At 36.3% G+C, this 27,968-nt stretch overlaps 1 protein-coding gene across 1 annotated transcript in view; it reads right to left on the bottom strand.

Annotated features, from left to right (window-relative positions):
• Window positions 1-27,968, bottom strand: part of GALNTL6 (polypeptide N-acetylgalactosaminyltransferase like 6) — a 1,158,724-nt gene that overhangs the window by 95,557 nt on the left and 1,035,199 nt on the right. The window contains exon 8 of the mRNA XM_025462860.3: window positions 23,001-23,118. Coding sequence (XP_025318645.1) covers window positions 23,001-23,118 — 118 coding nt within the window. The remainder of the gene's footprint in view (window positions 1-23,000; window positions 23,119-27,968) is intronic.

Here is a 27,968-nt window from a genome sequence, read left to right as displayed (position 1 = left end):
AAATTTATTTCTCCCTGTTGCTACTGGGACCACTTAGAAACATACATCTGAATATATCATGGCTCCATTTAGAATCCTTCAGTGTTTGCTACTGTTATGAGAGTCAGTTTACAACTTCTTCTGCTTCTTTTTAAAGATTTTATTTATTTATTTGAGAGAGAGAGAGAGAGAAAGAGAGAGAGAGAGAGAGAGGCAGAGGGAGAAGCAGGCTCCCTGTGGGGAGCCTGATGTGGGACTCAATCCTAGGACCCTGGAATCATGCATGACCTGAGCCAAAGGCAGACACTCAATTGCTTAGCCACCCAGGTGCCCCAGATTACAACTTCTCTCGGGAGTCTCCAAGGTCTTGCTTATCTCACCCTTGCTTCTGTGTCCCTCACCCTTTTTGTCCTATCCCTAGTTTCTCCAATCCCTACAGGAACTCCCCCACTCCACACATCCTCTTTCTGGGCTATTTTTCATTCCTTAGGAAACATTGAGTTTCTCTCAGGGCTTGCGGCCATAAATCTTTCTCTCTAAAGGAATTAATTCACCCTCCCCCTTCCTCTGCCCTTCTCTCCTATCTCAAGCCCATTTCCTACTTCTGTTCCAGATTTCAGCTTTACCAACACAACTGAGCCCCTAGATTTGGTTGGCACTCCTGTTCTATGCTGTCTCTCCATCCTGTACTTCTCTCTCCCATAATTCATTAATTGAGTCAGTAAACAAATATGTATTGAGTGTTTACTATATGCTGGCCTTGTTCACCATGCTGGCGCCATATGGGGGATCAGTTCCACGTTCTGAATAGTTTTGTTCAAGTCGAGACAGCAATTGTAATGAAAGGATTTGTGTGTTTGTATAATGATTTGCTTAGTGTTTGTCTCCCCTCAGTAGACTAAAAGTTCCATGACAATTTTACTCAATGCATCTCCAGCTACTGGTCAAGGGCTTAGTACATAATAAATAATAAGTATTTATTGAATAGTTGAGTCTGATCATTTCAGTTACACTTATACTTTTATTTATGCAGGAGCCCTAAAGCCTTTCCAATATATTGTTGCTTCTTATAATGTCAGGGCCAAATTGCTTTTTACTCTAAGTACATCAAGTCAATTGTCTCTAGACTTAGAGGGTTTTTTGTTTATTTTTTTTTTTTTAGTTTAATACTATGGACATCACCAAACACTTTATTTTGTTCAATCTTCCAATAGCCATGCCTATTTCAGTAGAAGCATGTGTATCCCGACACGCTAGAGAGATGTGTTTAGGTGACAGTGCGACAATATATTTCTTTAGCAAAGTGCACCTGTTGTGGCATTTATAAAATTCTTTATCTGCTCTGAAATATGTGGCTTATATTTTTAAAAGACATTCCCTGGGTAGTATCATGTGATTATTTCTTAAAAAAAAACAAACAAAAAACAAAAAAACCAAACCAAAGCTATGGCATTGTCATGCTCAAGTATCTAATTCCTGGAGAATATGTTTTAAATTTACAAATACTGTCATCCTTTGACAACATAAATATTTAAAATCCATGTTATTTTATTCATGAATGAGCACAGAGCATTTTTTTTCATAATCTAGTTCAAATTGACTGAATAATTGAATGCTTGCCTTATTTTTAAAAAATCACTTTTCACTATCAGCCACAAACTGGAATTTAGACATAGAGAATGTTAAATTAAATGGAATCATAAAATTATACCGGTCATATGAAATATGAAATTAGTTTCAGTAAGAAATTGATTGTCAGAAGGATAGCAAGGGAATATTATTATCAGGCAAAGGGTGAAACATAATATACTATATGGAAATGATGATCTAAATTCTCAAAAAAATTTTTAAAGAGTTTATTCACTCCAAAACCTCCCATCTCTTTGATCTTATTTCCTACTCTTCTTTTCATCTCTCTTTCTCTGCTTAAGCCATTTTGGCTTCTTATCTGTCCCTCCAACATGCCAGATACCTTGGGGCATTTGTTCTGGCAGTTCCCTCTGTGTGAAATTGTCTTCCAATCTCCACATGGCTAAATTCCCCATCACTTTCAAGTCTCAGCTCCAAATCCTCATGCCCCAAACACTCTCTCATCCTGCACCCAGTATCAACCTTCTCTGTTCTGTTCCCATAGTCCTTACCACCTTCTCACTCAGGAGATAACTCCTAGATTTCCTAGGTTATTACTTTTCTGCGCCTCTCTTCCTAATGAAGGCAGGAGTCTGTGTCTTTTGTTGAGTGAGGTATCCCAAGCACCTGGGACGATGCCTGACAAGTTGTTTTACTGTAATTATTTATCGAATAAATAAATGGACTATTGGTTTACTAATATAAAATGAGGTTACTCCCAGACAACTGAGTTATTTAATGAGAACCCACCATGTAGCTGCCATTAAAAACAGAAGCTGTGATCTTTAGCATATTCAAATATAAATTTCAAGGTAACAAGATATCTTGAGCTTTTCTTCATTCATATGGGGATTATTATAAAATAAGGTGTGGCTAATGTTAAAAATACAGCATATTATGTATACATAAGTAATTACATTTCTGGACCTGTAAAATAACCTTCTAATTTTATGGTATGTCTTGTGGGGCTAAGTTTGAAAAATTCTTAAGATTAGATAACCTACCACTTTACCATCTATCTAGAAATTAAGATGTTAATTTTTTTTAAAGATGTTAATTGTTAATGTAAAAAGCTATGGTGCACAGACACCGAAGAGAGCCATGCCTGTCATCAAGCTATTCTTCTGGGCTACATGGTGTAAAAACTGCACGTTTGATTTAACTTGATATAAGGGAGATGCACCCATATACACCATTGCTTTGCTTTATTCTTAGAAACTTAGTCTTTAGGGTTATTCTTTGAGAACAGGGGACCTTGACCTTTTTTGACCTGACCCCCATTTTCTATTTGTTGATCAGTATACAACAAAAGCAGAAATTGGAAAATGTATCTACAGTCTTCATCAGGACATGGTCATATCTAGTCTCAGGGGAAAAGCTCTCATTTCTTGAACCATCTGCTTAGGATTTTTTCAAAGTAAGAAATGCTTTATGTCAGTATTAAAAAAAAGATTGTACCCAAACTACCTTGCACTTAATGAGCTCTTTTTCATAAATTTTGTTTATTTATTCATGAGAGACACACAGAGAGGCAGAGACACAGGCAGAGGGTGAAGCAGGCTCCATGCAGGGAGACTGATGTGGGACCCGATCCCCGGTCTCCAGGATCATGCTCTGGGCTGAAGGCGGCACTAAATTGCTGAGCCACCCTGGCTGCCCACTTAATGAGCTTTTAAAAGGTCTAGGCAGGAGTAGCAGGGCTTCAAAGGGTACCTTGTTCAGATCATTGCTTTGGAGATGCAGTGTTCATATTTTGCATTAATGCTTAGCAGTCTTAAAAACAGTGATTAAGGTGGAGACCAGAACAAAAAAACCCAGATATGTCACTTATTGATTTCTTCAAAACATTAAGTCTTGGGGAAGAAAGTACAAATTTGAACATCTTCAGAGTGCTTTTTTGCGTAAAATATTATAGTTTAGGACATAGTCCCTCATTTCCCTTAACTCATTATTCTACAGCTTAGAGGGTACATTAGAGGCAAAATGTTTGCTTTTTTTTTTTAAAAAAAGATTTTGTTTATTCATTTGAGAGTGAGTGTGCATGCATACATGCGCATGGGCAAGAATGAGCAGGGGTAGGGAGGGGCAGAGGGAGAGGAAGAGAGAATCCTAAGCAGATTCCCCACTGAGCCTGGAGCCTGACCTGGGGCTCGATCTCGTGACCCTGAGATCATGACCTGAGTTGAAACCAAGAGTCAGATGTTCAATCAACTGAGCCACCCAGGTGCCCCAAAGTGTTTGTCTCCAGATTTGGGAGTCTATTGCTTAAATTTTCTGGATTTATCATCTGCTAAAAATAAATATAAGTTCTTTAAAAACTTAAAATTGGTTTAATATATTAGAACAACTTTTTCTTTTTGGAACTATCCAAATATGTGCATCTCCTTTGCCTCTCAGTTGGGCTATCAATCATACTGCTTTCCTAATGGCAGAGGCAGGAACATGGCTCAGGCCTTGCTAACTGAACTTCTTCCTTGAGGTTTCATTATATTGGAACTACTACTCTGGTAATGAAGCAGAAAATGAAAGCTGGAGAGCTTCCAGAGGCCACGTCTGAGGGGTGGAAGGAAAGTCTGTTGGAGGGAGTGAAGCTGACAGAGAGAAACAAAAGGGAAAAATGAAAAGAAATGGTTCTAGCAGTATTTGAGGCCTTATTTCCAGGCCTCCCAGAGGCTCCCCCATTTCTTTGACTTTTTTTTCTTTTTCTTTCTTTCTTTATTTCTCTCTCTCTCTCTCTCTTTTTTTTTTTTTTTTTTTTGAGAACTACTAATTATTAACTGTACTGAATACAAGTCTCTTGAGGGAAATTTTGTAAGAAAAGGAACACTGTATTTTAGGGATCTGCCAATCCAGTTGACTCACAAAGTCAATTTTCAAAGGATTGATTATAACTTAATATATATATATATATATATCTCACTATAAATATATATCTATTTTTGTTTGTTTTTTTCAAGTTTTTATTTAAATTCTAGTTAGTTAACATAGTGTCATATTGGTTATATGGAATTTAGTGATTTATCACTTACATATAACCCCCAGTGCTCATCATTACAAGTGCCTTCCTTAATGCCCATCACCAATCACCACATTCCCTGCCCACCTTCCCTTCAGCAACCCTCAGTTTATTTTCTATATTTTAGAGTCTCTTATGGTTTGCCTCCCTCTTGTTTTCTCCTCTATCCCTTAAGTTCATCTGTTTTGTTTCTTAAATTCAGCATATGAGTGAAATCACATGGTATTTGTCTTTCGCTAACTTGTTTACTTAGCATAACATACTCTAGCTCTATCTACATTGTTGCAAATGGCAAGGTTTTATTCTTTTTGATTGCTGAATAATATTCCATTGTATATATGGTAATATTATTGAATATATTTTCCATTATATATATGATATATATCTTCCTTATTTATTCATCAGTTGATGGACATTTGGGCTCTTTCCATAATTTGGCTATTGTTGATAATGCTGCTATAAACATTTGGGTGCATGTGCCCCTTTGAATCACTATGTTTGTATCCTTTGGGTAAATACCTAGTAGTGTAATTGCTGGGTCATAGGGTAGTTCTATTTTTAACTTTCTGAGGAACCTCCATACTGTTTTCCAGAGTGGCTGCACCACTTAGCATTCCTATTAACAGTGTAAGAGGGCTCCCTTTTCTCCTTATCCTCGCCAAAATCTGTTTTTTTTCTTTTTCTTTTCTTTTTTTTTTTTAAGATTTTATTTATTATTCATGAGACACACACACACACACACACACACACACACAGAGAGAGAGAGAGAGAGAGAGGCAGAGACACAGGCAGGGGGAGAAGCAGGCTCCATGCAGGAAGCCCGACATGGGACTTGATCCTGGGACTCGATCCTGGGACTCGATCCTGGGACTCCAGGATCACGCCCTGTGCTGAAGGCAGGCGCTAAACCGCTGAGCCACCCAGGGATCCCCTCTTTTTCTTTTTTAAAAGACTTTATTTATTTATGACAGAGAGAGAGAGAGAGAGAGGCAGAGACACAGGCAGAGGGAGAAGCAGGCTCCATGCAGGAAACCCGATGCGGGACCCGATCCCAGGACTCCAGGATCATGTCCTGGGCTGAAGGCAGGTGCTAAACCGCTGAGCCACCCAGAGATCTCCCCTCCCCAAATCTGTTTTTTTTTTTTTTCTGTATTATTAATTTTAGCCATACTTACAGGTGCAAGGTGATATCTCATTGTGATTTTCATTTGGAGTTCCCTGATGATGAGTGATGTGGAGCATCTTTCATGTGTCTAGTAGCCACCTATATGTCTTTGGAAAAATGTCTAGTCATGTCTTCTGTCCATTCTTTAATTGGATTTTTTTGACTTTTTCAGTTCGTTTTCAAAAGTGTCATCTTCAATTCCCCCTTTCCTCTAAATTAGGTTGAATTGGATTTCTATCTTCTAGTAAAGTGAAGAACCCCTCTCTCCTCAAAAAACTCCTCTTTTTGAATAGTGAGAGTTTGAATGTCTAGGAGTGCTAACAGTGTACTTTGAAACAAGCATATTAGTCAAAAGCTACTCATATGAATTGTCATTATAACCGAAACTTTGAGGAAGCAAAGGTTCTTCTGAGCTTCCACTGACAGACAAAACTTTTTTTTAGCAATATTCAATATGAAGAAATTTCATCAAAAATAAAAAATGTGAGCACTCTTCAGGTTTCATAGTACATTTGCATATGATTTTTATCTTGGGGAGAAACTGATACACTTCTATGACATGGAATAGTGGAAAGAACACTTCCACAGGGGTTTGAATTGAGCAGATTACTCCCTATTTCTCATTGTCTCATTGTCATCTTGGATCAAGTTGGAGTCACGTGTCTACTTCATAAGGTGATAGCAATGACTGAGTTAAGTAATACACACAGCACCCTTAAGTGGCCCATAATAGGTGGTTATATGATATAGTCTCCTAGTGATCAACCTTGCCTTTATTCTGGTATATTGGGTCTATATGGGGTGTTTGTTGTGTATACAAGTGTTGCCCTCTGTGAGAGGGGTCAGGCCATATGACAAGTTGCAAGTCTGTGAACATGTGTGTGTGTGAGAGAGGTAGAGACTGTATTCTCAATTGTCACTCTCACAGTTTGGAGAAGAGAAGAGAAGTTGTGGCTGAATTTATGCTGGCCTTGTATATTGTGGATTGTTGACCCTGACACAGAGTATAAAAATCAAATTCTTATACTTCTACATTTGATTTATATATGCTGAGTATATATATATATACTCTGAGGCTCTCTATGTTATTGTTATTGGGATTTGGGGTGAAGGCCTTGAGAATTATAAGGAGAGATTTTTTGCCAACTTTCTTTTTTTTTTTTTTTTCAACTTTCTATACAAATATTTTTATAGCTGGGGGTGAGCTTACTTGCTTTATATAGATTTATACACCAGAAGTGTTATAGTGATTAGATTATATTTCCTTTATCTTGTTAGGGAAAAATGGCAGCCAGAAAAATACAAAAACTTGAAAAAAATGTCAATATTAGAAAACGATTTCAACAGGAAGTCAAATTGACCTTAACACAGGTACTGAATGCTGTGTAAATTGTTATATTTTGCTCACTTTACAACTGTCTATAAAAGCTAAAATAAAATTAAACAGGGAATTAGGAAAATGCCATCAGACATAAAGGAAGTAACAACTGGGAGGAATTTAAACTTGCCGCTAGGCTTATATCTAATGGACATAAAATTCAACTTGAAAATGCTCTGTTACACCTGAGGTACCTTTTGTCGGGTAATTGAAATGAATCTCAGACTGGCTTGTGAGACATTTAACAGCTGTTTCTGTTTATCTTTGAGTTTCTGAATGAGTTTAGAGTCATTTTAATATTTTCTTTGGAAGATCAATTCTGGGCATGTTGAATTAAAATGGTTCTTTTTATGTCACCTAGGCTAAATATTGTAGGGAAAAAACCCCATAGGAACAACTCCAGATATTTTTTTGTGTATCTGAAGGAATAGTGTGCCATAAAATGGCTTCTGTCACATTTTAGATACAAACTGCAACTATACTTCGAGGTACTTTGCAGGCTCAAAAGTAAGAAGAGACCTCTAATATACTGTCTCATAAAAGCAATGAGAAGATATATAAAATATTTTAAAATCATCCTTGGCATAAAAAGGATTTCTAATGAGCACATTTTATAAGGCTGAATTTATTTCTAACAATACCATTTGTACAAAGCATCATCAAAATAGTTTATATAGATATGGCTTATGGGAAAAAGAGTGCATTTCTAAAATGAGATTGAGTTGTACCTTCTAGGGAGGCAAATAAACTATTTTAGGAGTATAAATTAAACACCCTTTGAGTGTTTTTGTATTTTCAGACAACTATGGAGAAAGTGAGAAATGCTTATTAATTAAAGCTATAGGTTCTTTGCTGGTGTACTAGATGCTAGTACTGGGAACCAAGGTTATGGAGATTAGCAAGTATGGGGACTTGGGGACAGAGGACTGGCTTGGAAACAGGGTCTGGGGGAGAAAAATCCCTTTTGGGATGCTGGTGTGTCATTATTTTATAATTTCTCCTATGAATCTGTGAGTCATATAATATATGGAACATTTGCTGCAGACAGTAGTGTGGTGGCAGCTGGATAAGAGACACTTAAGGCTGGAGGAGGTAGAGAAGAGGGAAATGAAGCTCTCTGGGTCCAGACCCATGGATGGGAGGCCAAGACTGAGAACACCATTCAGTGAATTGCAGATTCTCTTTGCTCAAGGGTTTTCTAAGGGGCCAAAGGCTTTGCTTTAGCTTAAAATTTTGTCTTATCTGTACTTGGGATTTGTCTCTAGAATTTGTATTTAAGCAATCCTGACATCCATGTAAATATACATTAACATATTAAATAGATTTGGATTTTTAAAAAGATTTTATTTATTTATGAGAGACACACAGAGAGAGAGAGGCAGAGACACAGGCAGAGGGAGAAGCAGGCTCCATGTAGGGAGCCCAACATGGGATCACAGGATCTCCAGGATCACACCCTGGGCTGAAGGCAGTGCTAAACCTCTGAGCCACCAGGGCTGCCTGATTTGGATTTTAAAAAAACTTTAAAGGTCTTTCTGACCACACAATCTATGCTCAGCACTATACCACCAAAGCTCTGACTACCCAATCTAAACCCTCTGCCCTAAGAGGATAGGAAAGTCAGAGGCTTATACAAGCCCAAAGAGACCATCTATGAGTATCCGGTCAGGTATCAGGTTTAATATAGTAGACATGGGGAATCTGTGAAAAGTGTAGCCCCTCTACCCCATCCCCCACCTCAACGTATAGTTGCAAATATATTTAAAACATATGCCAGTCAAAAATAACCATCTCTATTCTGGGGCTCTTTGTAATATTGGTTGGCTTATTTCCTTTTAGCACTTACAAATGCCAGAAATTATCTTGTTTATTTATTCTCTTATTTATTTATAATCTACCTATCTTCACGTTATATCGCATGAGACATAAAACTTGTCATTTCTGTCGATTATTATATTCTCAGGGTCTGGTGTATAATAGGCTTTCAATAAACATTTACTGGATATATGAATACATCTACAAATGTCTGCATATGAAATATCATATTGCAATTTTTAAAAAAGATTTTTATTTATTTATTCATGAGAGACAGAGAGAGAGAGAGGCAGAGACACAGGCAGAGGGAGAAGCAGGCTTCATGCAGGGAGCCTGACATAGGACTGACTCTATCCCGGGTCTCCAGGGTCACACCCTGGGCCGAAGGCGGCGCTAAACTGCTGAGCCACCCGGGATGCCCCTCATATTGTAATTTTATAAGTACTTACATATATACTATATTACATAAGTTATATATATATGAATTATTAAATATAAATAACAAAATTTATCTTCCCTTATTTAATTTTTGTACATATTTTCTGTACCTTGCTTTTTTTCCTCTTAGCAATGGGTTTGGATACTATTCTATAATAGTAAAAATAAAACTGTTGCAATTAATTAATTATTAATTAATTAATTAATTATGTTCTTTTTTTTAAATTGGAGTTTAATTTGCCAACATATAGCATAACACCCAGTGCTCATCCCGTCAAGTGCCCTCTCAGTGCCTGTCACCCAGTCATCCTATCCCCCCACCCGCCTCCCTTTCCACTACCCCTTGTTCGGTTCCCAGAGTTAGGTGTCTCTCATGTTCTGTCATCCTCACTGATATTTTCACTCATTTTCTCTCCTTTCCCCTTCATTCTCCTTCACTATTTTTTATATTCCCCAAGTGAATGAGACCATATAATGTTTGTCCTTCTCTGATTGACTTACTTCACTCAGCATAATACCCTCCAGGTCCCTCCACGTTGAAGCAAATGGTAGGTATTTGTCGTTTCTAATGGCTGAGTAAGAATATTCCATTGTATACATAGACCACATCTTCTTTATCCATTCATCTTTCGATGGACACCGAAAATCCTTCCACAGTTTGACTATTGTGGACATTGCTGCTCTAAACATTGGGGTGCAGATGTCCCAGCATTTCACTGAATCTGTATCATTGGGGTAAATCCCCATCAGTGCAATTACTGGGTTGTAGGGTAGTTCTATTTTTAACTCTTTGAGGAACCTCCACATGGTTTTCCAGAGTGGCTCCACCAGTTCACATTCCCACCAACAGTGCAGGAGGGTTCCCCTTTCTCCACATCCTCTCCAACATGTGTTGTTTCCTGTCTTGTTAATTTTCACCATTCTGACTGGTGTAAGGTGGTGTAGCTTATTGTGGTTTTGATTTGTATTTCCCTGATGGCAAGTGATATGGAACATTTTCTCATGTGCTTGTTGGCCATGTCTATGTCTTTCTCTGTGAGATTTCTGTTCATGTCTTTTGCCCATTTCATGATTGGATTGTTTGTTTCTTTGCTGTTGAGTTCAGTAATGTTGCATTCTTTTTGAAGGCCATACAATAGTCCATATTATAACTAGATAATAATTTGATCTCTGATACATATTTAAGTTTTCCATTTTTTCACCAATAAAACCAAGATTAAGATAAATATCCTTCTACATGTGCCATTTCACCCAGGTGTATGTCTTGCTGTGGGTTATGTGACCAGAAATGAAATTGAGCCAACACAGATGCACACTGAAAATTGTGTAGAATGTTTTCTAATTGCTTCCCATAGAGGGCATGCAATGTTTCACTACTGTAATTGGCCGTATTTGCAAGTGTCTTTTTTCCTAGAACCCATCAACCTGTTGTGTAATCGAAGTTTTAGATTATTGCCAATCTAATGGGTGAAGATATATCATTATTAGTTTTAGTTTGCATTTTTCTTATAATGGAAGATGAGTAACTTTTGATATTTAAGTCATTTGTATGCTTTTTTCTGTGAGCTGTCCCAATATTTTTTCTTTTTCTTTTTTTAAAAATATTTTATTTATTTATTCATGAGAGACAAAGAGAGAGAGAGGCAGAGACACAGGCAGAGGGAGAAGCAGACCCCAATGCAGGTAGCCCAACGTGGGACTTGATCCCGGGTCTTCAGGATCAGGCCCTGGGCTGAAGGCGGTGCTAAACTGCTGCGCCACCAGGGCTGCCCCCCAATATTTTTTCTATTTTGCTTTCCAAAATTATTTAATCTTAAAAGGATATTAGTTGCAAATTATTTTTCTCAGATCACCATTTGTCTTTTGTGTGTTTCTTCCATTCAGAATTTTTATGTGGATAAATTAATCTTTCTTTCATTGCTTCTAGTGAATTTTTGATTTTTTTTTTAAAGTCACACTTAGGAGACTTTCCCCATTTCCAGTTCTTCCAGAATTTTTGTAGTCATTTTTTTTAAAGATTTTATTTATTTATTCATGAAAGACACAGGGACAGAGGCAGAGGGAGAAGCAGGCTCCTGGTGCAGGACTTGATCCCAGGACCCCGAGATCATAACCTGAGCCAAAGGCAGATGCTCAACTATTGAGCCACCCAGGTGCCCCTATACTTCTTATATATTTCCATTTTTAATGCTTACAATGGTTTATCTTCTTGGGATCTATTTTTGTATGAAGTGTGATATAGAGATCCGACTTAATTTTTTTTCTACAGAGGAGTAGTTGTCAAATACTATTTACTAAGAAATCAACTATTTTTCTCTTGATTTGAAATGTTAACTCTATCTTATACTAAATTTTCATACTTATCTGAATTTATTTAAATTCTGTGCCAAAGATATCTATTCATGCAAATTTTATTATGCATTTTATTATCAGCCGTGATTAACTCTCATTGTTTTCCCAGAATTTTTCTTATTATGCTACTTATCTTTTTTGCCTTATAGTGGCACTTTTTTGCCACAATAGAAGCACTGTGGCTAGCTACCCCCCAATAAAATTCATGTTACCACTTTTCCTGAGATTAAATTCACAAGCATGCTTGGGGAGAATTATCTTCTTTATGAATTTTCATGTACTCAAGTCTTATGTGTCCCTCAACACCATAATAATCTTTTTTCATGAGGTCTGGAACATTTCTTAAGCTTACTCTTAGCTGTTTTTTCCCCTAATATTGTAAATAATGTCTTCCTTTGGGGTTGTTGTTTGTGTATGTAAAGGCTATTGTTTTCTATATATTCACACACACAACACACACCACATAAACATTTCCCCAGATAACTTAATTAAATTTCTTTTTGTTTAGTAGTTTTCCAGTTGATTTCTTTTATTGTTCAGGTAAGTATAGGCTAATATTACCTGTGATTAATGAAAAATTTCCCTCTTCCCTTCCAATTTTTACATCTCATATCATTTCTTATCTAATGAAATTGCCTACTATCTCCAAAATAATACTGTGACATTAAATAGTAATTTAACTCCTAGTAATTTAATAATAGTATAGTAATAATGATTTAATTCTTTTAAAATTAGCTGATGATTTTTGAGTTGAGATTTAGCCATACAAATACATATTTATATTTAATCTTGCTATGTATTAAGCATTTTGTTCAAAAGTGGACTGCAAAGTTTATCAAATGCCTCTCTATATTACCTATGGAGATGACTATCACCTTTAAAATTCACCATCAGGTGAATTATGTTAATACTTATCCCAACACTGAAACATATCCATCAAAGCTGCACTTATTTTGGTATATTAACCTTTGAATAGTTATTTTATTATGTGATCTTTTACTGTTATTTTTTAATGTTATAATTTACAAGTAAAATATATCTACTTTTCTATCATTTTGTGCTATCCTGGTCAGAATTTGCTATCAATATTATGCTATCAATATTACATATTGGTTTTATAACCAATTGGAAAGATTTCTTTCTTTTCCAATATTAAGAACAATTTTTGGAAAACAGAGGATCATAGAGGAAGAAAGGATAAAATAAAACAAGACAAAATCAGAGAGGGCGACTAACCATAAGAGACTCTTAATCATAGGAAACAAACTGAGGGTTGTTGTGGTGGTGGTGAGGGGACAGGGTAACTGGGTGATGGATATTAAGGAGGACACGTGATGGAATGAGCACTGGGTATTACATACGAGTGCTGAATCACTGACCTCTACCTCTGACACTAGTAACACATGATATGTTAATTAATGGAATTTAAATTTAAAAAAATTTAAAAAGGAATAGTTTTTGGAAAACATTGCAGTAGGTGTTCTCTAAAGACTTGTAAGAAACTGATAGCATTTGCTTCTTTATTTTTGGGAGGTGAGAGCCCTTTGACAATTTTCTCGATTTCTTCTATAGTCATTAGGCAGTATGATATGCAGAATCTGAGATGGCCCCCCACCTCTCCCCAAATCCCACACCACGGTGTATGCACCCTTGTATAATCTCCTTGTATAATCTCCTTCCTTCGTGTGTGGGAGAAACTGTGACTATGATAGATTTCACATCTGTAATTAGGTGACATTATGCAACAAAGGTGAAGGGATTTTGCAGATATGATTGTTGTCCCAATTTAATTGACCTTGAGTTAATCAAAGGGAGATTATCCTGGGAGGGTCTAACCTAGTCCTTGAGTCCTAAAAAGGACTGAGGGAAGGCATGGGAAGATTTTAAATATGAGAGAAATTCTACTGGTGGCCTTGAAGAAATATGCTCTCACATTGTAAGAGGGTCACAGAAGGGGCCACATGGCAAGGACCTGAAAGTGGTATCCAAATGACAGCCAGCACAGTGGGGAGTTCAGTCCCACAACCACAAAGAGATGGGTTCTTCCAACAACCTGAGAGAACTTGAACACGAATCCTTTCCTAGCTGAGCCTCTGAATAAGGGTAGAGCTGGATGAAAATTTGATTTCAGCCTTGTAAGAGCCTTAGCAGAGGCTCTGTTGAAAGATCCTGAACTTCCAACCTAAAGGCTGGGAGAAAATTCGGTGTTGTTTTAAGCCACTAGGTTTGTGGTAATTTGTTATGAAGCAACAAAAAAGGAATCTAGTCATTTCAGATATATTTTTTTCTTTTTGGACATCAATTTTGTCATTTACATTTTATTGAAAATATCCATTTCCCCCCACATCTTAATCTATTTGGATAGAATTGAGTCAAATAATCTCTTAGAATTATTTAAATTTTTTCTAAATTCTTGCTTTTTCCCTATTATTGTTTCTTAGTTTGTGTATTGTGTTTTCTTTCTTTTTTAATGCCAGTTTTTAAAAAATTACCTTTTCCTACTTAATTAATCTGTCCGTCTCAAATTATTTATTTTTGGCTGTAAAGAGCTAGCTCTCACACTATCAGTTTTGGGTTTTCCAAATCATTAATTTCTCTTTTTATGTTTGTTAATCTTTCATCCTTACTTCTTTAGGTTTATTTCATTTTTCATTTGCAAACTGAATTTGGATATTTAATTTGCTTATTTTTATTCTTTATGTTAATATAAGAACTTAAGAATCTAATTTTTTTTTCTGATCACTGCTTTAGCTGTATCTCCTAGGTTTTGATATATGATATTTTAACTTGAATTTTTTCCTAATATGAGTACTAAGATGAGCTCTTACAACCTCCATATCATTTCAGTTCAATACTTTTTACTTTGTTGATTTTAATTTCATTTTGTCCCTTTTTCTCAATGCTATTCTTCATGTCCCTCTATGTTTTCAGCATATCCCTTCTCCTTTGTGTTGCTTTCAGTATGACCTTCATTTTGGTGATAGTTTTATTTTTTCTCCCTTCTATTCTAACTGCTTCTACTCCTGCCCCCCATCTCTTTCTCTTACCTTTTGATGTTTTGCCTAATCTCATAAAGTTCAGCATTTAATAGTGTTTTGCAGAGTCAAGGACCACATTTACATTTTCAAAAATTTTATGACAATGGAGAGCAACATTATTTTGGTGATCTTTTTTTTTTTTTCATTTTTTCTGGTCCCTTTTTTCTTGTACTATTATTATATGCTGTTTTATTTTAGAATTATTATTATTCATCTTTTTTTATTATTCATCTTTGAATAGAAAGAATTCTTACCAGTTAGAGTAAGTATTCACTTTATGACTCAAAATTCATGTGTAAGTGAATTAGTTTAGCCTATGTTTGTTCACCTTTTTTTTTTTTTAATTTTTATTTATTTATGATAGTCACAGAGAGAGAGAGAGAGAGGCAGAGACACAGGCAGAGGGAGAAGCAGGCTCCATGCACCCGGAACCCGATGTGGGATTCGATCCCGGGTCTCCGGGATCGCGCCCTGGGCCAAAGGCAGGCGCCAAACCGCTGCGCCACCCAGGGATCCCTGTTTGTTCACCTCTAACAGGAACTGGCTGCTGCGAGGCGGCTTGCATAACAGGGATCTTTCCTCCATTTTGCCTCAATAACAGCATGCTTCCTGCAAATATGGCTCTCTATCTATCTCTCTTTTAGAACTGTTCCTACCTTCTGATTTGTTGCTTCTCTTCTGTGCCAAACTTCATCAAGGGAAGGCCTGGCCACGAGTAACCACACCTGTTGCTATTGTTTCAAACAAGTGTTGTTGATTTCCCCTCTTAGGATGTGCCAATTACTCTGGGGACTTGAGATCTGCTGGCTTCAAGTGAGATTTGTAGCTGTGGTCATTCCATCTTTCAATGGTGTTGTTTTATCATCGCTGAGAACACTGTTACTGCATATGACATTCTTATTCTTACATTGTGGTTGGGCATAAGATATCTGATAATTTCAAGTATAAAGTTGGTATTTTGTTTCTGCTTCTGGTTCTCCTTTTTTGAGTGATCTTGCAGAGAAGATCTTTTTTATTTTAAAGCTATAAATCTATTGTTATTGAGAACATTCAATTGTTGAAGTATAAGTTTACTTAAAATTTTTTGGTGGCTAAGTACCACATAGTGGACTTTAAATTTAGCTAATTTTGTGGAGTTATTAATTTTGATTGTTTAAATACAAATAAAATTCATGTTTGTTTGAGAAGCTCTGTAATGAGGTTAAGCTCTAGAATATATCGTTTGCTGAGCTATAACAATTCCAAATTAATGGCTTTACCTTGTTTGAATAAAGAACTGAATGTTTTATACTCAATAATTAGTCCCTATTGTGTTTATTCAATTCTTTGTGTGTGTGTGTGTGTGTATTCAATTCTTGTTGAATACCTATTGCATTTTGAAGATAGTAAGAAAATAAATTTTATATTAAATCATAACAAGAGTTGTCAGCCTTCATATTTAATAAAAATCATATAGGAAGAACCTGCATTTCCTTTTTTAAAGTGGTTTCAGAGAGCGACAGTAGCTACTTTTTTTTTTTTTTTTTTTTTTACCAATTGCATGAAGTCTTCTATTTATCTAGCTTAGAGAAATTAAGTTAATGGCTTTGAGAGCAAACCTGAATTCTAATCCTTGCTTTAATATTAACTAGGCAATGGCCTGTTTCACAATTAGGAAATAGAAGTTATATTTTTACCTTGCATTAGTGTTGAATAGCATAAGAAATTAAATTCAATGACCTTTAAGTGCTAACTCATTACTCTTTCTTGTTAAAGGATCAAGTAATTGTTACCATCACCACAGGAGGAATAGAATGTCCAGAACTTTGGAACACAGGTAGCTCCGTGTAAAAGATTTTACAAGTCACAAAGGGATTAAAAAAACCCAACAAAACCCCTAGGATGCTGTTTATTAAAATCTCAGACATATTGTAGTTACTCTAAAGTGAATATATTTATTTGTGTGTGGTAGGATTATAACTTGAAGTACTCATCTGGTCACGCTCAATGTGTTTTCCATTTTCTCTTTTTATTCCAGGAGCATTTTCTTTCCTAGCTACACCATAGTAGAAACAAAGATTCAAAGAAACCCCAGAGGCTTATTTTTGAGCTTAATTTTTTTTTTTTTTTGCCACTTTATAGAGATGACACAAGACTGGATCTGAGGGAAGGAAAAGAAGGGACAATGATAAAACAAGAGAGGTCATTGGTTTGCAGGACCAGGGTACAGAGGGCAAGAGTTCAGCACTGTAAAACATTGCCATGAAACATCCTTGGGCAGCCATCCTGCCATCAGGGCACTGGGGCACCTGGGTGGGGCTAAAGACTGGAAAGAAGAGCCTCACCCTAGACCTAAACGGAATAGGTGAGAACATTACTTGTATGCAACACACCTGCCTCTGCTGCGTGAGCTTTTTCTTATTAGACTAAAAGTTTCTTTTTTTAAAAAAGATTTTAATTATTCATGAAAGAGGGAGAGATAGATAGATAGAGAGAGACAAAAAGAGCACAAGCAGGGGGAGAGGCAGAAGGAGAGGGAGAAGCAGACTCCCCTTGGAGCTGGGAGCCAGATGTGGAGCCTGATCCCAGGACCTGGAGATCATGACCTGAGCCAAAGGAAGATGCTTAACCATTTGAGCCACCCAGGTGCCCCTAGATTGAAAGTTTCTGACAGCAAGGACTGAATCTCTGGTTAGTCAAGTCAATGTATTAATCATCACTCTATTCTTTCTGCGAATGTATTGAATGGTATTCATATTATGGTGAACCTGCACTGAATACAGGTTATGTTGAGTAACCTGGAATCTATTGCTCCCAGCAGTGAAGTTACACGCTTACCTCAAAGGCAAGCGTGTAACTTTTGCCTTTCTTCCCAAATGTGATTATGCTAGCTTAAAAAAATTGTAATTATGTAACTTAATTAAATATCACTTAAACTGATGAAATATGGTTATGAAAGCAGAGAGAATTGTTGTTCATGCCAAAACTAATTTGAGGAGTTTGGAAAGATTGGGTTGTTATTTAAAAAATTTGCTGTCAAATTAAGTATGGATGGAGTAACAATAAAAGATTGGGCAGAATTATGAAAAAATTGAAAGGATTCTGTTATCATATTAAGAGAGCTTCCAAGTGTCTTTAAGTTCTCATTCTGCTGAAAGGAAACCAAACTGGAACTCATAGCAAAGGCAGTATGGGTATGGTTCTTGGACCTCTACCTTTATTCCAATCTATGGACCCAAATGCAGAAGGAAAAACTTTGACCTCTCTTACATTAGAAGGCTGGTGAATAAATGCACATTTATATGTTTTACTTTAGAGGAATTTTTAATGTAGTTTTTTTTTTTTTTTTTTTTTTTTTTTTGCTTTCCTGCTCTAATTGATGTTTATTTTTAATGGATGAAAGACTCATCTCAGTTGTACTTGATCCAAGGACTTCTACTGGGCTTCCTTTGCCTTTTTCTGCAGAGTCTAGCTTGCATGGTACATACTCAAGGTGAAGGTTGCTGATTAATATTAATAGGGAGAATAAACAAATTTCTCAGGAATAGAATAAAGTCTGACTGGTTAGTTAAAATCTCTGCAATAAATGGGGATAGAAATGGAAATATGAGTTTCTATCTTTTGGAAAGGAAAGAAAAACACTAGTAAGTTGGTTTTCTGGGTAGATTCAGACAGGTGAGGCAGAAAACTGATGGAAAGACTCATGGTTTATGATTCAGTACATTCATTTGATTTCTGTGGTAATTAACTGAATTTTCAGGAGAGGAAAATAAAGCAACTTAGGAAATAAATGAATGTGGATATAGGTTGGAAGGGGAAAGAATACAGGAAGGGAGGTAAGCAAACAGGCTATTGCATATGTCCTGAGTTATTACTGTGATATGGAAATAAAATATATTCCAAACAGTACTAATGAGGAGTAATTGCAGTGAATTGATTCTCTAGCTGTCACTGCAAAGTAAGCCCCATCATAGCGAGAATCTTCTCACATTTATCTTTGCATCTTAAGAGTTTATCCCAGAGTTGGCACACAGTAATTAATAAATAAGTGTCTGTTGAATGAATTAATGACAGAAAAGCCCTGAAATGTTATGAGACATAAAATATCCTTGAATGTCTGAATCTTAAACTCAACACATGGAAAGGATGACAGCACATAAGAAAGGTGATTGTGTAGTGTGTTACCACAGTAAGAATGGTTTTGAAGCAGGCTTCCAGGTTTGTTAGATTAATTCTAGGACATAGGGTAGCCATAGCCATCTCTCCTGGAGGCTGGCATGTTTCTGCAGAGCCAAGGCTAGTGATCAAGGGCTCTTTCCTGACTGCAAATGGCCCAAGAAATGCTAGATCAATGTGAGACCACACTGATAAGCCTCTAGAGGTGGAAAAGAACAGCTCAAACCAGGCTGAATGCTCTTCTATCTGGGTCTAAGCTTTATGTCATGTCCCAGAGAATGTGGTGGGATGCAATCACTGGGCTTCATCCTAAATTTCTTGTGGCTGAGTAATTAGTGTGTATTGCTCATTTTTACTTACTGAAAAGAGTTTTCTATGATTGAAGGGCAGATCTTTTGAAAATGCTAACAATTGGACCTTTATCTTTGGGGACTGGATGTAAAAAGGCACTCTGAAAAGTCAGAGACCCGTTACACTTTCATATTATTTCAATGGGTCAAATGGTAGACAACATTTAAAAGTGTGGGTTATCTCTTTTGCGCTACACTGTGCAGTCTGTTTTGGGTTCCTCATTGTTTCCAGGTGCAATTCCAAAATGAGTACCTGGAACAAGGCCTGGAATAAATTAGATGCTCAATAAAACCTTGTTGAATGACTGACTGAATGTTTCTTTCTCCTCCCTAGCAGCTGGCTAACCTAGCAACATTTCAAAGACAGCTGGATAATTCTGGGCCATTCAGGAGTTCAGATTCATACTGAATGAGACTGAGACTGGGCAGACAGATCATTTCTCTAGAGAGCTCTTTTCCTCAACTGCCTGCTGAAAATTACACTTGTGTTGGCCTTTATGTTATGGCATGAAATCTACTCATCTAATCAGGGGTTAGAAAAAGAAAGGAGATTTACAGAAAAAGAAAATTGAGGAGCACTCTTAACCAAATACTGTATGACCAAAAACGAAGCCCTCAATGTAAAGCAGAATTTTCTAGAAATAGTTTATTTAGTGATGGAACCTTGTCATAAACTGTGGTAAAATGATTCTTTGATTAAAGAGTAGACAGCGAGCAACGATGCCTGATAATGACCATAGATAGAGATAGTTTGAATCAGAGCTTGTAAGTTCTACACTTAGAATAATTTCTATAGTACAGTGTGAAAGAGACTTGTAATCTCTTAGTTATCCATATGTATTTCCTGGATCTTGTGTGCTAGCCAATGTATATCTTCCAGTGCTTTGCCCTGTAAAATTAATCCTAATTTATGGAATATGTCCCAGAATGCAGATGTTTGATTTTTCTTTTATTTTTAATACCATTTCACAGGCTTTGGTGTGTCTGGTTCTTTTGATTCCTTTCACATGGAGAAAATTCTCCTTGCTTCGATGCAAATTCTACCCATGCCTGTTTAAGTTTGTCTTCCTCATGTTACAAATACTAATAGGGAGGGACAGGAACCCCAAGGTCAGAACACAACAGCAAGAAGAATGAAGGGATATGTCTGAAATGGGACCCTGTAAGAAAGAGCTGTTGCCAAAGAATCTGTCATTCCAACCAAACAACCTGGGGCAATTTAGTCCTGAACTTCCAGCGCTGTTGCCATGGTTTCTAGACAAAGACGACAGGGCTGTATTCCAATTATATCCTTCAGAATGACAGATAACTGAAAAATAGGAAATGGGGTAATAAAATCTCAGGTCACCCAGAAGAAGTGTGATAGATACAAGTGACACAGAATGAGAGACGCAAGTCTATGTTTGTTTAAGAAATGCTTTTGTGATTTAGAATGCAAATGTATATTGTGCAAGTCCTCTAGGCTTCCCATAGCAATTTTATCCATCATTCAGCTCGATATTCAAAGCCGAGTATCTCTCGCCTAATGTTCCTGATAACATTTTAAACTTAGAGAATCTGTGAATTAACAGTATTTAAGAAAAAAAATCTTTAACAGTGAAAACTAGAAAAGCATCCCTTGAATTCTGAAGATATTGCAGATACAACAATACTATTTTTTCCCTTAATGCTGGGGTCAAACGTAATAATCTCTTTTTTCTAGTTGAAGGTGTTCTTGCAAACTGTGCACCTAGCTTTGAGCCATGTCTGATAATCAGTATTGTTTTTCCAGGGTCAGCAGTAAGTTTGCTGTCATGCTATTGGCTGAAGATACTTGCCTTTTCAATGAGAGGAAACTTTATGTAGAGATTAATGGGTTCACAATGAACTCTAGAGTGGTACTGGTAGGACTGGTTCTGTATTCTTTGCAGTTAAGCAGAAATGGAGCATTTTAATCCCAAAGCAGCACTAGGTAATTTATATAATCTTTAAAGTTTAAAATACTTTTTAATGTAAAGTCTTTAAAATGTTCAGTCTCAGTTTCTTCATTTGTAAAATGGAATAACACCTACCTCTTAGAGTCGTGTCTTTAAATTAGATGACGTATACCAAACATTTAGCTCAGCATCTGGCACATGCCAGTAAGTAAATGTAGTTTTGTCATCGTTATTACTATTAAACTACCTTCTGTCATATACACTGTGATTAGTATGAAGCTATTACTATAACAGAGAAACAAACGAAATTGGTAAATTTAAGGATTTAAAACTCCGTATCTACAAAAAGGTTTTTAAAATGTGTTTTAGATGTGAGATTAGATGTGTTTGAATGATGGTGAAAAAAGGCACAAATTTACCAAATGGTATCTCAAGCACTACTGCCCGAAGACTGAGACGGAAACCTCTAGATGTCCTGAAACCTACAATCATGCCTCCTCAGTTTCTCCTTAAGGATATTTATTTTTTTTGACACTGTGAGGACAACATAACACTTTTGTTAACATATTGAATATAGCTGTTACAGTTTATAAAGATCAATTTTATCATTTTCTTTCTCTGCATAAATTCAAAGACTTTAGTTGGATTCTTAAATTGAAATTTACTGTACTCAGGATTATTTTTTCCTCATCAAGAATTGGTTTGGTTTTATAAATAGAAGTAATTAGGAAAAATGATTTATTTAGTAAGATTGATTTTTAGTACGATAAATCTTGCAAAATCAATCTATCTTCTGTATAAATAATGACAATGATAAAGAAAAAAAGGAAAGGAATTTCTTTTCCTTTATGAAATTGCTTTTTCAAAAAAAAAAAACATCTTGGAGGTTCAGAGTACAACCTTTCACACAGTTTATTTCGCTTTGCTTGGCTGGTTTTCATATGTTACAGTGAATTCCTTTCATTCATAAACCCTGGAACTTGAATTCTATCAGAGGTCTGTACATATATATAATAAAATATATAATTTTACTGAGTATTTATGGTCAAAGTAAGTAGAGACCTGGGCAATTTCAGATAAAAATATGTAAAAACAATCATATATTATGGAATTATATGAAGAAGAGCCTTAATTTGTTATTCATATTTTAAGTTACTCTTCTGTTACTGAAATTTTGGAACAACTTATTATGATTAAAATATGAACCATTATTTCTAAAATAAATACAAAGGGCACAAACTCCAGTAACCCAATTACTTTTGTCTTAATTCGTTTTATCTGTGTGGTTTATTTTTATTTTTTTAAAGACACAGAAAGAAAGAGAGAGGCAGAGACACAGGCAGAGGGAGAAGCAGGCTCCATGCAGGGAGCCCAATGTGGGACTTGATCCCAGGTCTCTAGGATCATGCCCTGGGCCAAAGGCAGGTGCTAAACCACTGAGCCACCCAGGGATCTCCCTACCTATGTGGTTTAAATGCTGTAAAAGGAATGTTTGGTCGGTGGAGCAGCAGATCTGTTGGTACACCAAGTTTTCTGCCTGTAAATGGGATTTTGAATTATATCTTTTATGCATTTCTTTGATGGCGTTTCTATATCCCACTGAATGCATCAGAAGGAAGCACCTTCTCTCATCCAAAAGCTGACTTGGAAAGATGACATAGCTATTTTTGTTGTCATGCTGTAACATAGGTCACAAAACAGAATGATGACACTCTATGGGAATCATCAAGTTTGTATAGACAGAGTTTAAGAGGATCTTGGTAACTTACCTTAAAAGAGATTTCATATTGTTCTCCTCCCCAGATTTCTAAACCTGGATCATAGCCACCCAATTCCCAAAACCATTTTCGATTCACAGCAAAGAGACCTCCAGCCATAACAGGAGACCTGTGAAATGGATAAAATAGTTTTTAGACTAAGAATATTTGTTCAGAAAAAAATAAAAGTGAACTTCAAGATATGCATGACTCTTCAGTACTTTTTTTTTTTTAATAAGTGGATATAGGGTTCTCATTTGGTCTCTAATTGCTCTTTGAATCTTCATGAGCTTTAAACTTTGTGCTTTAGGTTCTAATGCAATTAATGTCCTGTAGAGCCACATTTACTCCATATATTTATCAGTAGAGAGAAATACATGACTGTTAGTGACTGATATACTGAGAGGTATCATTCAATTTTATGACTTTTCCTTAAGTGAGAGGAACCTTGCACTATCAGACAGATAAAAACATAGAAAACACTCTTATAGACAATATTTTTGATTTAATCTCTTAGTACATATTCACCAAGAATTTCCTGCTGTAAAATGGTCACATCCATTTTGCAGACTATGAGATGATCAGTAGAGTAAAATTGAGAATTGGTTATTTAATTAAGATGCCAAAGATGGAATTTAAACTAGGCCTTTTTATCTATACCCTAAAAACTATAGAACACTTCTGAAAGAAATTGAGGAAGACACAAAGAGATGGAAAAATATTCCATGCTCATGGATTGGAAGAATTAATATTGTGAAAATGTCAATGTTACCCAGGGCAATTTGCATGTTTAATGCAATCCCTATCAAAATATCATGGACTTTCTTCAGAGAGTTAGAACAAATTATTTTAAGATTTGTGTGGAATCAGAAAAGACCTCGAATAGCCAGGGGAATTTTAAAAAAGAAAACCAAATCTGGGGGCATCACAATGCCAGATTTCAGGTTGTACTACAAAGCTGTGGCCATCAAGACAGTGTGGTACTGGCACAAAAACAGACACATAGATCAATGGAACAGAATAGAGAATCCAGAAGTAGACCCTGAACTTTATGGTCAACTAATATTCGATAAAGGAGGAAAGACTATCCACTAGAAGAAAGACAGTCACTTCAATAAATGGTGCTGGGAAAATTGGACATCCACATGCAGAAGAATGAAACTAGACCACTCTCTTGCACCATACACAAAGATAAACTCAAAATGGATGAAAGATCTAAATGTGAGACAAGATTCCATCAAAATCCTAGAGAACACAGGCAACACCCTTTTTGAACTCAGCCACAGTAACTTCTTGCAAGATACTTCTATGAAGGCAAAAGAAACAAAAGCAAAAATGAACTATTGGGACTTCATCAAGATTAGAAGCTTTTGCACAGCAAAGGATACAGTCAACAAAACTAAAAGACAACCTACAGAATGGGAGAAGATATTTGCAAATGACATATTTACCTGTAAAGGGCTAGTATCCAAGATCTATAAAGAACTTATTAAACTCAACAGCAAAGAAACAAACAATCCAATCATGAAATGGGCAAAAGACATGAACAGAAATCTTACAGAGGGAGACACAGACATGGCCGACAAGCACTTGAGAAAATGCTCTGCATCACTTGCCATCAGGGAAATACAAATCAAAACCACAATGAGATACCACCTCACACCAGTGAGAATGGGGCAAATTAACAAGGCAGGAAACAACAAATGTTGGAGAGGATGCGGAGAAAAGGGAACCCTCTTACACTGTTGGTGGGAATGTGAACTGGTGCAGCCACTCTGGAAAACTGTGTGGAGGTTCCTCAAAGAGTTAAAAATAGACCTGCCCTACGACCCAGCTATTGCACTGCTGGGGATTTACCCCAAAGATACAGATGCAATGAAACGCCGGGACACCTGCACCCCGGTATTTATAGCAGCAATGGCCACGATAGCCAAACTGTGGAAGGAGCCTCGGTGTCCATCGAAAGATGAATGGATAAAGAAGATGTGGTTTATGTATACAATGGAATATTCCTCAGCCATTAGAAACGACAAATACCCACCATTTGCTTCGACGGGGATGGAACTGGAGGGTATTATGCTGAGTGAAATAAGTCAATCGGAGAAGGACAAACATTGTATAGTCTCATTCATTTGGGGAATATAAATAATAGTGAAAGGGAATAAAGGGAAAAGGAGAAAAAATAAGTGGGAAATATCAGAAAGGGAGACATGGAAGACTCCTAACTCTGGGAAACGAACGAGGGGTAGTGGAAGGGGAGGAGGGCGGGGGGTGGGGGTGACTGGGTGACGGGCACTGAGGGGGGCACTTGACGGGATGAGCACTGGGTGTTATTCTGTATGTTGGCAAATTGAACACCAATAAAAAATAAATTTATTATTAAAAAAATAAAGGAGTTCATGACCACTAAAAAAATAAAAATAAAAAATAAACTAGGCCTTTTTACTGTAATTATATTATTATTTTTAGGCTTTCTCTGCTTTTCCAAGAACTATTCCTTTTGATCAAACAATAATTTTCAAGTATTTCCTTCCTATTAGGACACAGTGTAGTCCCCCTGCTATGTAATGAGATAATTTATAATCATTGGGCCCTGTCCTAAAATTTTTGAAGTTTAAAGGTAGCTCTATGGCGATCCCTGGGTGGCTCAGCGGTTTAGCGCCTGCCTTTGGCTCAGGGCGTGATCCTGAGTCCCGGGATCGAGTCCCACATTAGGCTCCCTGCATGGAGTCTGCTTGTCCCTCTGCCTGTGTCTCTGCCTCTTTCTCTCTGTGTCTCTCATGAATAAATAAATAAAATCTTTAACAATAAAAAAAAAGGTAGCTCTAGTTTTTTGAGCACTCAGTATATGCTGGGCTCTTGGATAAAAGTTTTACCCAATTCCTTTGATTTATCCTCACTACAATCCTGTGAATATCATTCCTATATACTGTTTGAAAAAGCAGGTAGAGAGAGGAAAGGACCAGGGGGCTGGAGCTAGTGGTGGTACAGGGGATGGACCACGTCTTCTGATTTCAAAGTCTTTGAGCTCTACCATGATATAGTTTCCGTTACAGTGTTTGGGTGTGAAAAGAGATGAATACATAAATATAGATATAAAACAATTAGAGAATGCCCTTATGCAGACAAAGCCAATCTATAAAAACACACATTTCCAACACAGTTTTTGTGATAGTTTTGAAAAAATTTTGAAACAAAGGATGTTTATAAATAAGAGTACAAGGCATTCAATGTTGAAGATACACATTTAAAAATATGCCTAAACATATTAGACATATCAATTTATACACCAACTGAAGGCTTGCTCTTGGTAAGTTTTATGAGACACTTGAGCAACATAAACCTGAATTTGTTTGTGTGCTATGTATCTCAAAGACATTGTATTTAAAATGGTATTTGGCATCATTACTTCAGTTTAAGATATTTTTTAATGTGTAGACTCTATGTTGATGGGAAGATTGCAAGGCAGAAAAGGGGATTATTATCCCATCTAGGAAAGTGATCAGGTTTAAAAAAAATAACCAGAAGAATCTCATGCAATTTTAAGTTCTGTTTGAAATAAAAACCCTAGAATCAGATGTAACCTACTTTATCCCTCTCTCCAGCAGCCTAATCTTTTCCCATTTTCCACGCCCTGAATTTCAGGGCAGAATTATAACTGTAGCTGGAACAAATTAGAACTGTAACATATATGGGGGGCAGTTCCCCCATGAACACACTCCCACAGTATAACCTCTGTTTCTGCTCTGTTTCTGCAGGGCTTGGGCACATGTAATGAGGACTTCTCAATCCTATTTGAACTGAACCAGAAATGGAAAAATCTTAAGTCATAGAAGAGTATGCTCATTCGATCGTGTAAAATACGAGACCAAAGTGCATAAAAATTTATGGTGTGCAGAAGAAATCTCAAAACTAGAAAGATCATAGATCTAGAATTACAGAAATTAGTAAGAGAAAGACCTATTTTGATCTTTTGTTTGTAGATATGTATTGTATATAATTTTTTGGAAACACAGTATCTTGTTTTCTTAATAAGTTTATGAATAAAACCATGTAGTGTATTCTAAGTTGATTTTAGATATAACAAAATGAATTCAAATGGATCCTTTTGGCTTTCACTGATGTTTTTACCAAGCTCCAAATAAATTAATGTTTCCTTTCTGATTAGTGTGAATGACTGGTAAGAAACCAACTTTTTATTTATGTGCGTATTTACTCATATTTGTCCATTAATCTTTTAAACAGCTTACTTGAGGTACAATGGTATACAATGAATTGCACATATTTTAAGTATACAATTTGATGAGTGTTGACTTATGTATATATACCCCTGTGCAGCTATCACCACATTCAAGACTATGAACATACTTGTCATCCTCCTAAATTTTCTTGTAATTCCTCTCTTTTGACCTCGTTCCTTTTGTCTAGGCAACCACTGCTCTGCTGTCTATTACTATATATTAGCTTGCGGTTTCTAGAATTTTATGTAAATGTAATCATATACAATTTGTTTTCTTTTTCTGGGTGGGTCTGGCTTCTTTTGTTCAGTAAAATTATTTTTAGCTTCATCTATGTTTAGCATGTATTAATAGTTCACTCTTTTTTTATTGCTGAGTAGTATTCCATTTCATTGAACACAGCACTGTTTGATTATCCATTCATTTATTGATGGGCATTTGGGTTGTGTCTAGTTTTGAGCTGTTACAAACAAAGCTGCTATGAATTTGGTTAACTAGTCTTTGTATGGACATATGCTTTCATTTCTTTCTTGAGGAAATTCCTAGGAGTGGAATGACTAGATCATATGATGGGTATATGTTTAACTTTCAAAGATACTGTCAAACTCTTTTCCAAAGTGGCTGTACCATTTTATATAGAGTTCTAGTTGCTACATTTTCTCACCAATACTCGATATGAGCAGTGTTTTGAAGTTTAGATATTATGATAGGGATATAATTGTATCTTAGGGTGGTTTCCATG

The sequence above is a fragment of the Canis lupus genome, chromosome 25 (assembly GCF_003254725.2).
Source record: "Canis lupus dingo isolate Sandy chromosome 25, ASM325472v2, whole genome shotgun sequence".
In the NCBI taxonomy this organism is placed as follows: Eukaryota; Metazoa; Chordata; class Mammalia; order Carnivora; family Canidae; genus Canis; species Canis lupus.
The sequence above is the reverse complement of the archived record's forward strand: the minus strand, read 5'-3'. Positions and strand labels throughout refer to the sequence as shown.